The sequence below is a fragment of the Colias philodice genome, chromosome 21 (assembly GCF_061535455.1).
Source record: "Colias philodice isolate Cphi_HAF_F1 chromosome 21, ilColPhil1 Martin Lab GWU primary, whole genome shotgun sequence".
Classification (NCBI taxonomy): domain Eukaryota; kingdom Metazoa; phylum Arthropoda; class Insecta; order Lepidoptera; family Pieridae; genus Colias; species Colias philodice.
The window spans coordinates 9,512,302-9,523,191 of record NC_143106.1 but is presented as its reverse complement, the minus strand read 5'-3'; the positions used below and the strand labels follow the sequence as shown (position 1 = coordinate 9,523,191).

At 36.6% G+C, this 10,890-nt stretch overlaps 2 protein-coding genes across 2 annotated transcripts in view; one reads left to right on the top strand and one right to left on the bottom strand.

The window, feature by feature from the left end:
* Nucleotides 1-624: 624 nt before the first annotated feature.
* Nucleotides 625-7,335, top strand: LOC149479117 (uncharacterized). Its single transcript, XM_089708826.1, has 3 exons — nucleotides 625-754; nucleotides 3,606-6,357; nucleotides 6,598-7,335. The coding sequence occupies exons 2-3, from the start codon at nucleotides 4,167-4,169 to the stop codon at nucleotides 6,999-7,001; spliced, it is 2,595 nt and encodes an 864-aa protein (XP_089564952.1). The 5' UTR covers nucleotides 625-754; nucleotides 3,606-4,166; the 3' UTR covers nucleotides 7,002-7,335.
* A 641-nt stretch (nucleotides 7,336-7,976) lies between these two features.
* Sse (extra spindle pole bodies like 1, separase) overlaps nucleotides 7,977-10,890 on the bottom strand; it is a 29,608-nt gene continuing 26,694 nt past the window's right edge. Inside the window, exons 11-13 of the mRNA XM_089708832.1 lie at nucleotides 9,775-9,930; nucleotides 8,953-9,098; nucleotides 7,977-8,156 (exon numbers count right to left, since the gene is read on the bottom strand). Of these exons, the coding sequence (XP_089564958.1) occupies nucleotides 8,014-8,156; nucleotides 8,953-9,098; nucleotides 9,775-9,930 (445 nt within the window). The 3' untranslated portion in view covers nucleotides 7,977-8,013. The remainder of the gene's footprint in view (nucleotides 8,157-8,952; nucleotides 9,099-9,774; nucleotides 9,931-10,890) is intronic.

Here is a 10,890-nt window from a genome sequence, read left to right as displayed (position 1 = left end):
CAATTTTCAGTATACATAAAAAAATGAAAAATACAGCCGTGGTTTTTCTTCACTTACCGTGATGCTTGGTAGGTATTTATGTTTTCCGCAATACCTATAAACATTATTAAAAATAAATCGCGTCCAAACTGATTCAGCAGAGAATGTTCATCATTCTATTCTTTGTGGGGTATCTAAGGGGGTATCGGATAAATGTATCTATTTACTGATCGATCATTTTATGAACTAGAGGATGTTTATTAAACAGTAAACTGAGTATATTTTTTAATTTTTTATAAGTACCGGGAATCGAACCAAGGAGTAATAAGTGCTTCTACGTTTTAATCACTGTTACAAAGTAGGTCACTAATTATTTTAAATTGCAAATTAACTAATTATCTTGTAGATAAATAATTGATTAAATTGATAAAAAACTATATCTACAAATATGTCAAATGTTATTATCTGCGGAATTTGCTGGGTGATTACAATAACAAGGAAATATTAATATATATATGGATTTATTACTAAAGTAACAAACATTCGTAATACATTCATCTAAATTATTAAGAACTTATTTGATTTATAACTAAAACTCCCCAAAGTTTGAATTAGCGCAAAAACTGGCAATTTAAACATTCGATGCGCATGCGTCGCTTATTATTTAAAGCCAGACGCCATTGGTCCCAGTATCAGAGTACACAGCTCTTGATAAGAATTAATACAATTATTATGCTTATTGAAGTGAAATAAGGCATTGATTTGTCTTGTTTTGGTAAGTTGAAGACTCCACTTTCATAATTTTAGTAATTACATATTAAAAATATAAGTTAGTTAAAAAAGTATTGCAATTTCGAAGCTTTTGCACAAGTGATTATTTGTTTAAATTGAAACCCGGCACTTGGTGATAATGTACATGTTGTTTCCCTAGACTTTACGTTTGAGTGTTACCATGTGGGCAACAATAATAAAATTATCATGCATATTATATTATTATGTATATCTATTATATACGAATATATTTCCCTTTTTTATTTGTTTCTTTTTTTTAATATTTACGTCTAATTTTTTTTGTTATAAGCAATAAATTATTTATTTATTTATGCTGAACCTTATTTTAACTTACTTTTTGATAAAATTGTGTGAGGTGAAATTATGTTTTCTATCATTTCTTTATTTTATGCCTTTAGAAAAATAATTTTTTCAGGTTTATTATTAGGTATCTAGCTTTCCACCCGCGGATTCGCCAGCTTTGTCTAAAACCTAATAAATTATAAATCAAAATCACATAAAACCTTCCTCTTTAATTACACTATCTATTAAAAAAACTCCATCAAAATCTGTTGCGTAATTTTAAAGATCTAAGCATACAGAAGATACAGACACAGACGGCGGAAAGCATGCGGAAAGCGACTTTGTATTATACTGTGTGATGATTATTTTTGTACTTTTTTTGTGTGTTTTGCATAACTAGTTATTTTAGAATAAAGTGTGTATTCACTTTTTATTATATTAATTGAAATATCGCGAAAGAATTTTAATATTGATTATCTTTAAAAGTTGATGTCCATGTTTTGCTGGACTTTAGGTATTTGCTTCTATAATATAGGTAGTAGTTACTAGCTTTCCGCCCGCGGCTTCACCCGCGTTTTCAAAGAAAAACCCGCATAGTTCCCGTTCCCGTGGGATATTCGGAATAAAACCTATCCTATGTGTTAATCCAAGTTACCATCTATATGTGTGCTAAATTTCATTGTAATCGGTTCAGTAGTATTTGCGTGAAAGAGTAACAAACATACACTGACACATCCATCCTCATAAACTTTCGCAATTTTAGTAGGAAGGATAGAATAGGATATATTATATACTTACGTCTATTATAATTTATAAGTGCAACTCAAGACTTCAAGAGCACCTTACAGCTTGCGTACGTGATTTGTGTATAAACATCCGAATTTAGCAAAGCAGACGTAATCTATCCTGTATGGAGTTAATAGTTAGCACTGGGAACACCTTTTATTTAATACTAGCTTTCCGCCCGTGGCTTCGCCCGCTTTGTCTAAAACCTAATACCTAAGTTATATACAAAAACCTTCCTCGAGAACCATTGTATGTAATAAAAAAAAACCGCATCAAAATCCATTGTGTAGTATTTAAGATTTAAGCATACAATATACATATAGGGACAGAAAAAGCGACTTTGTTTTATACTACCTATTTAGTGATTACGTAACTACTAGTGACTAGTGTCTTGCTCCGGTTCTGTTTGAAAAGAACATTATCAATTTATTTATTATTAATTAAGTATTAATTTGCATCAGGTACACATACTATAAAAAAAACATATTTATATTTGTATACTAGCTGTGCCCCGCAGATCCTTCAAAAAAACGCTCAAAATGGCCTTCTAGTCTCCTTTAAACAGATTGTTAACGCCGGTTTCTGAATTGATTTGATTAAAAACTGAGAAAGCTTATCTCATATTATACAAGAAAATATTAAAGCAGTATTTAAGCCAGATGCATCAAAATATTTAAGCATGGTTTGGGACGTTCTTAACGTCAAATACTCAAATTTTAAGAAACCGGCCGTTGGGGTGCATATTTGACAACAATTAAAGAAAACAAAACAAAGACTTTTCAAATAGTAGAGGCGGAAATAAGCGAAAGTCAGACCCAAGCAAAATATTATGAATTTCAGGCGGTAGCTGTTTTTATTCACATTATGCGCGAGCGACGGCCATACTTTCTTCAAATACCTACCTAATTCAAGTCTTCTTAGAACACATCCCTACTAATATTATAAACGCGAAAGTAACTCTGTCTGTCTGTCTGTTACGCTTTACCGCTTAAACCTCTCAACCGATTATGATGAAATTTGGCACAGACAATCTTTAGACCCTGAGAAAGAACATAGGCTTCTATCAAAACACCACGCAGGCAAAGCCGCGGGCGGAAGCTAGTTTCCTCATAAAGTTCACAAATCAATGCGTCATGGGAAATATCTATTACTTATTATTAAATAATACTCAACGATAAGCCGCAAATTGCAATTTGCAAGCGAACCGGCACTCAAGATTGTCTTATCTATTTTTATCGTCAGTCTGTTTAAATGTTGCATTTGCGAATAAACATAGCATGTATATTATACCTCTTCAATTCAAGGTCTTTGAAGGATTTAGTAATATATCCGTTTGATGTTACCTACCATTATCTTTATTTACACTTGTAGCTTAAGTAAACGACTGTAAAATGTATGGGAGTTTAGTTTAATCTTGGCAGTGAAAACAATTTTAATGGCCGGTTTCACAGCTTCCGAAATCTTAGTAGCTTCCGTGGTTTCATACGCACTATTTTGAGGAAGAAAACCTATAAGTACCACAACTCACAAAGATGATAAATTATGCACCATTTACGCTACACCGTCTCGCGTCCGGGCCGTGCGAATAATTAATCTTCAACTTCAACACAAAAATATTCATTCAATTTTAATTGAGCCGATAGTTCCTGAGATTAGTTCAACAAAACAAACAAACTCTTCAGCTAATACTATAATTTAGAATTGCTTTGGAATCGTATAAGTTTACTATTGGCTGCCTAAACTTAAAAAGATCTTGTTATTTGCAGGTTATGGGGTCGGATATGTGTACAAAACACCTGGCAAAATTAACTGAGCTTCTTGCTAAATTTGAACGTGAACCCAAAGAGATAAAAGGAATCCGTATCACCAACTGGTTCCGAAGAGGAGAGGATATATTTGAAGAACTCTTCAACCTCGGTCATAGCGAGGGCTGGAAATACGCAGGAGTTAGAACCAATAGCAAGACTACCGAAGTCATTGCGAAAATCAAAAATAACAAAGGCTGGTTGGAAAGTTTTATTACACTCTATCCAAATTCTCGCATCAATTTAGATTTAGTCGGTTCCGCTGACGACATTTGTAAAGTACGATCCGGAATCGATGTTTTGATGAAAGGCTTTTGCAACATAAACAGTGATTTTGACAAAGTACTAAAAGATCTTGAAGAGTTGGGTGAAGTTGACGAATTTGATCAGCGCCTGAAGCTGTGGATTGAAACGGGACACCGTCCTGATTTTAAAGAAAAACCTTCAGGTTTATCTAAAGACCACTGGTGGTGGTTTTAGATAATTTGTGTTGAAAGAGAGATCATTTATTGAAAAGTAAAAATGGATGTCGACGAAGATAAATGGATTGGTGTAGCTATTGACAACGTGGATAAATATTTACACAGAGGTGGCGAAGGAAAGGGTGATGAACCACAATTCATTGGAGGAACTGAGTTGTTGAATACCATTGGGATGGCGATGGGGTTGCCGATCCGCGACCCTACCACCTGGTCGGAACGGGAAATGGAGCAAGCTCTCCGCGGTCAATTAGTTTTCTTCGAGGGACAATCATTGCAAGCTATAAACGCAATAGCTGACACAATTGTCAAATGTTGTGATGGAGATAGTCAAAACCATGTAACTGTAATACCCATCGAATTGTATTACGAAAAAAAGCTGTACGAACTACCGATATTCAGAGTGCATAGATACAGGGTTTCCCAAAAATACTACGTAGATAATGCTGGGAGGTATTACAAGAGTTTTAATGACTGGTACGATAACAGTAAATTACCACCGTGCAAAATGCTGTACCCCAATCAACTTCGTCTAGAGTATAGACCTAATTATAATTATTCCCATTGCTTTGTAAGAGATACACCATCGGCAAGGCTGGGATCAAAGGCAGCAAGGCACGTTGATACTGTTAGTGCTGTTGCAGGAATATCTTCAGGAGTGGGTTTGCTATTTGCGAGCGGAGGTCTCGCGACACCCTTAGTGGTAGTGGGAGTTGCGAGCGCACTCTGGGGCACCGGTCGAGCTTCAAATCAATTAATAGATAAAGCCACGCACGGTGAATCTATTAATCCATTTACCGACTCAGAATCAAGAATGCTGTGGCTGGGTGTTGCCGCTAACATTGCAAGCTTCGGTGCCATGGGTGCGACCATGAGATTAACTTCATTAGCGGCACGTGGCCGAGAAATATCAAGTGCATTGAAAATATTAACAAACGTAGCTAATGGGACAAATCTCACTATCAGCACAGTAGCCATTATAAACAATACGATATACTTGGCCGTTAATTATGACAAATTGTCACCAGTAGACGTTCTCTTTCATGTAGCTTCAATTGCGTTCTGGACAAAAGGTGTCTACTCATATAAGACAGCCAGTACAATCATTGCCGACGCACACAACCAAGCTTTTGACCAGATAAGTAAAGAGTTATCTGCCGAACAAAGAAATGAATTGCAAGAGGTAAGAAATAGAGTTCAGAATGATGGAAATCTTTTACGGCAATTTATATCAGCGTCGCAAAAGAATATACCCATACAAGAGTATTCCCAATTTTTGATTGATGGTTTGCAATATTACGATACTTTGGCCAATATGAGCCCAGAACAAATTGAGGCTTTTGCGAGTTTACGCAATTTCATTAAAGACGATTTAAGACTCCTCTCCGGACTCAGGAAGGTGTCAACAGCGACAAACTTAAACAAGCAAGACACTCTAGAACTAGTGCTAAGGATGTGGCAATCGAACACAGAGTTAAACTTTTCAGGAACCAGTGATATCAAGTTAGCCGGTGGCAATTTAGTGTTAGGAAGTGCACCACCGATCAGAATAACCCAAATGCCAGAGTTATCAGCTTCTTTGATAAGATTCTTCGGGGAACATTTAAGTAAAATAGAAACTAGCACGACACACCAGTGGTCGGTGGCCGAGTTACTGACGCTCCAGAGCCGCGGGTTGTTCACTCTATGTACTGTGACTGGAGTCTACAAAGGTGGCCACTCCATCGTCACTTTAAATGGTCAATTGCAGGTCAGCATAAAGACGTTATTGACTTATCCGTCTGCTGTTTGCGAATCAATGATGAGACTTGTTGGTAATCTTAAACCTGAACAATGCACATCGGCTTCCAAGTTACCTCCTGATGTAGTCAAACTGTGCGTTCAGCAACATAGACTGCGCTTTGAAATTCACAGAAAGGAAAGTGTTGAATGGGTGACAGAAATTGTAAAAGGGTACAACGAGCTGACTAATATAGCAAAGTCAAAGCTTCTGCCACACGAAAAAGATAGATTGTATACATTCAAAACGGCTGTTAAGACGAACCAAGCGGATATATACATGGGAGATATGGTGAAATTTGTTGCAGACATGAAGCCCGTAAATGTCAGTGAATTGGTCGCGTACTGTGAATTCGTCATGACATACATGGACGAAGCTATGGCTAATATTGAGAGTGATCTGCGAAGTGGCGCGAAGCAGCTTCCTCGAAATGCAAAGAAAAGTGTCTGGAAAAGTATGTATTATTTTACAAAATCATCAACCGATTTAAATTGCCTATATTAGTAAAGAGTAATTAAGTCCTTAATTATTTTCTTTAACTAACATTAAAATATTTTTATATAAGTAGTAATCTGTAGGTAATTATCGAAACTATATTTCACTTAAATGAACTAGGTAGGTATGTTATTATAATAATGTATTTCTATTACAACATTGAAACTATAATTTTATTACTGCTTTTATTTTTCCACAGGAGAACTAGCGCGCGAGGAAGTATTCCGTGATCCAACAGCCCTGAAACAAAAATTCAACGAATTGATTTCGATTGTCGAGAATAACGACATGGTTGGTGTGACTGCGCTTGAGAAAGGACTACCGAATGATAGATTGATAGAAGCTATACGTTCCAATAGGATAAAATTCGGTGGAAAAGTATCTGCAGCTTACCATATTTTTAAACACGCCACGGATCCACCATCTGCGTATATAGATCAAGCTAATAATACCATAAGGTCTCCTTCTAGTAGTTATAAGATAACGCTAGGACAAGAGGGTGATACCAGACTTATTACATTTACCGACGACTCTGGAACTTGCTTCGTTCTTGAGAAAGATGGCCGCGTATTGCTTTGCTCTTTCGCACAGGGTTGGAGGTAGACATTACGTGATGTCATAATTTTGTAATATTTTTTTTTATTGAAACACTGAAAGGTTAATCTTTAAAACTTTCTTAATATTTAAATAAGAAACGTTAGTAAGAAACTATATTATCTAGATATCAACTACTTATAGAGGCTATTTTTTTTCTTTTACTGTGTTTTACATAATCTTTATTTTGTTATATTTTTTAATGTTTTATATTACTGTTGTGTAAGTCGTGTATGATTATAATTATATTGTAGAGGAAATAAGAACAGCATATCGAGAAACGGGTCAGAATATCAGGTCTACCATAATCCATAGAATATATGTAACATTTCTTATACTTACACTTACTACACAGTAGACACTGTGGTAGACACCAATCCAATAGTATATCGACGTTCGCGCGGGGATCGAAACCGACTGGGCAATACCAAAATTATTCACTGAATATTTTGTCATCTCCAAAAACTCATATATTTTCGAAGTTACATTATATAACATAGATATAAGCATAATTGTTACGTTGTAACCATAAATTTAAGTAAGCATTGTATAACAAAAGCTTAATAAAATTTTTACTTTGGTATCTTCTTTTTCTTTTATTTTTCCTTTTATTTGACAATTTATCGAATTTCGGTTTTACAATTTCTGGATAAGCTAGGATAAATAACTAAATAATATTGTAATGGTTTTATAATTTCTGATCTATCAGTTCCATAAGTGTTATCAGAGATATTTTCAAAATTAGTAATCGAACTTTTTTGGCTCATTTAAAAATAAAATTAATGAAAATTTACTATTTTTTTTTGAAATCAGCTAGTTAAATGATATAATTTTTAACTTTGTAAGTCCGACTCAAGCATAAAATGTTAAACAGGTAACATTAGACAAACCTAACATTATCAGAAACTTTATCCTAAAACAAATATTAATTGTTCTGTATTTCCTAGTTTTCTGGGGAAAAATTTAGCAAATAAAAATTCCATATAACTTCATAACAGCTGTATTTATTTCGATAAAACTCTCAACTGATGATTCGTACTGGCAAACCTCTGGCTACAATACTCGTGGATATCATAAGGAAATTAGTAGCTTTCCTAGATTTAGAGATAGCTCTGAGTAGGTCCCTCTCTGAAGCTATTGCCGACTTCTGTTCCACGTTTGTGTCTGAAAAAAAATGTTTTATTTCAATATGAGTATAAATAAAAATGAGTGTGTGTGCCAAAGAAGTTTCACCCCTGACACGTGTTGGCAATATTCAAAGATGCAGCTTCACAACTACTGCGAATCCCACTTTACATGAAATTTCAGCATAATATAATATATTATAATTGTTATTTATTTAATTATTTAAAAAAAAATTAAAAATAAGTATGCTGTTTGTAAAAAATTACAAAGAAAAATATTTTTGGGAATAAAATTTCAAGGTCGCGTCAAGGCAATGCCGTCACATCATGGAGTAAGGCGACGATTTTGGTATCTTTGAATCTAGCCAAAGAAGTTTCACTTCTGACACGAGTGCTCAGCACACACGCTTTTTTATTTTTCTTCGGAATTAAAAAATAAATTCGAAATTCTAGTTATGACAGTATAAAGGTTAAATTTAATGAGGTTTTAGCTAGTCGCCGCTTTCCGAATCGGTGGTAAATGTTAAAAATATTTTATGGCGATTCAAAAATGCTCCTAGAAGTTTAATTGAATAAATAAATGTTCGTGTAATTGTGAAAATTGAATTGTGTGTATATTTAAATAATTAGACTAATCAACTATCTTTTTAATATTTGCACACCCCAATGGGTAGAATGTATTAGCTACATTGTAAATGAAACATCTATGATTTGTAACTGCATTCTAGCCAATAAATATAATTTGAATTTGAGTCGGTCAGTCAGTCGGTCAGTCAGTCAGTCAGTCAGTCAGTCGGTCAGTCAGTCAGTCAGTCAGTCAGTCAGTGGCGACTCACCGAGCTGCCCCTGGTTCCAGGCCGCCTTGCCCACAGTGCGCCAGTCAACTCTTGCGTCGCTGGGCAGGGCCAGGGCCAGCAAGCTCGTCACCAGCTTGTCCACCTCCAGGTCCGTGACTTCCCACAGCATGCCCACCACCATCGGACTGGAAATAAATAAATAAAAAAAATTGTTTGTCTGTAAAGTCAATTAACCATCTATTTATAATTAGATAATATATAAATAAAGTGTCACTGAAAATCAGCTCTACAGTGAAAGTCTGTGCTTTCACTGTAAAATGCTGAGCTGCATTCCTTTTAGCTTGTAGGTTTAGTAATTAAGTAGTTTGTAAGTACATAGATTGTTAATTTTTAATGTACCTGGCCTGCTTGCTAATAAAGTTTTATTATTTGTTTATTTATTTTATTAAGCTATTGCATAGCTTCTATTGCGCGCCTTGAGCGCGGGGACCGAATCGAGAAATTCCGTAACGAAAAAACCTCACGCTCCCCACTCCGACGGGCGGAGGTGTGGCTTGAAGGCCTATATGCAATAGCTTTATTGCGGCAGTCCCCGAGTGCCACACGTCGTTTTTTTGAAGTGAAAACTTCTTTAGCGGCGTTGAGCACTTTTTCTGTAATGGGTATAAAATCTTAAACTCGCGTCAGGACACGTGACCTGATCGAAAAAGCGTAAGACGGATGGATATCAAACATGCTCAACGTTAATAATCGAGTTTTCACTTCTGCCGGCACTCCCGGAGTGCAACCCGTCGTTTTTTTTTATTTATTTAATGAACCGCCTGACGTGCACCAGGCGGTTAATGAACTGGCTACACGTACCAGCCGTGCGCGTGCAGCGTGTGGTGCGCGGCGGCGGGCGGCGCGCGGCCCGCCCCGCCCGCCAGCCGCGCCGACCCGCAGCCCGCCAGCACGCACAGCGCGCCCGAGCTGTGCACCGCGGAGCTGCTGCACAGCCCGTCGCCGTGCCCGCAGTACCTGGGGATACATGAATAATTGGAAAAATAATACGTTATTAGGCCGGTTGCAGAGCTTCACCGACCGTCAATGCGTACCATCGGTCCTGACGATACGCATCAACAATGTGTATGGCCGGTTGCAGAGCTTCACCGACCATCAGTGCGTAGTGCGTACGTCAGTCGCGCTTGTCATATGTATGGAAATTCATAAAACCGTTCATAGCTAGACCGACCATACGCACGCGTATTTCCATACATGTGACAAGCGCGACTGACGTACGCACTGATGGTCGGTGAAGCTCTGCAACCGGCCTTAACTTTAATCATATATATAACTGACATAAAGACAGCAATATCGGCATACCACGCATACGTAGTATCAATTATTTTAAGATATAGACTTATAGTATGGGGAAATGGAGCAAATATAAAGAAAGCTTTTGTATCACAAAAAAAATGTATCCGAGCTATAATATGTGGTGTAGAGCCTTTCAAATCATGCAAACCCCTTTTTATAAAACTTAAATTATTACCTTTGACGTGCCTTTACATATTTGAAATTTGCAAATTTGTTAAAAATAATCAAAGATTATTTACGACGGCTCAAGAAATGTACGGGAATTTACGTCATCCCGATAGATACTTGACCATAAACCTAGAACATCTTTGTACTCAAAAAAACTGTCATGCCACAGTATTACAATATTATTTCCTACAGTAAGGAAACGCCTTTGATGTCGCGCGATGCCGCCGCCGCCAGTGTAGATACTCACGCTGCCGCCACGCCACGAAACATAGTATAATATGTCGCCGCAGTGACATTGTCATTGCCTTATTAACAACCAAATTTACTTATTCTCAAATTTATTATTTACTAGATTTCCACCCGCGGCTTCGCCCGCGTTTTCAAAGGAAAACCCGCATAGTTCCCGTTCCCGTAGGATTTCCGGGATAAAACTATACTACTAAACTATCCTAT

Excerpts from the sequence above, each read along its gene's own strand:
- LOC149479117 (XM_089708826.1), top strand. The coding sequence starts at position 4,167 with ATGGATGTCGACGAAGATAAATGGATTGGTGTAGCTATTGACAACGTG. Across the intron at positions 6,358-6,597 it reads AAAGAAAAGTGTCTGGAAAA|GAGAACTAGCGCGCGAGGAA; the intron begins GTATGTATTATT and ends ATTTTTCCACAG.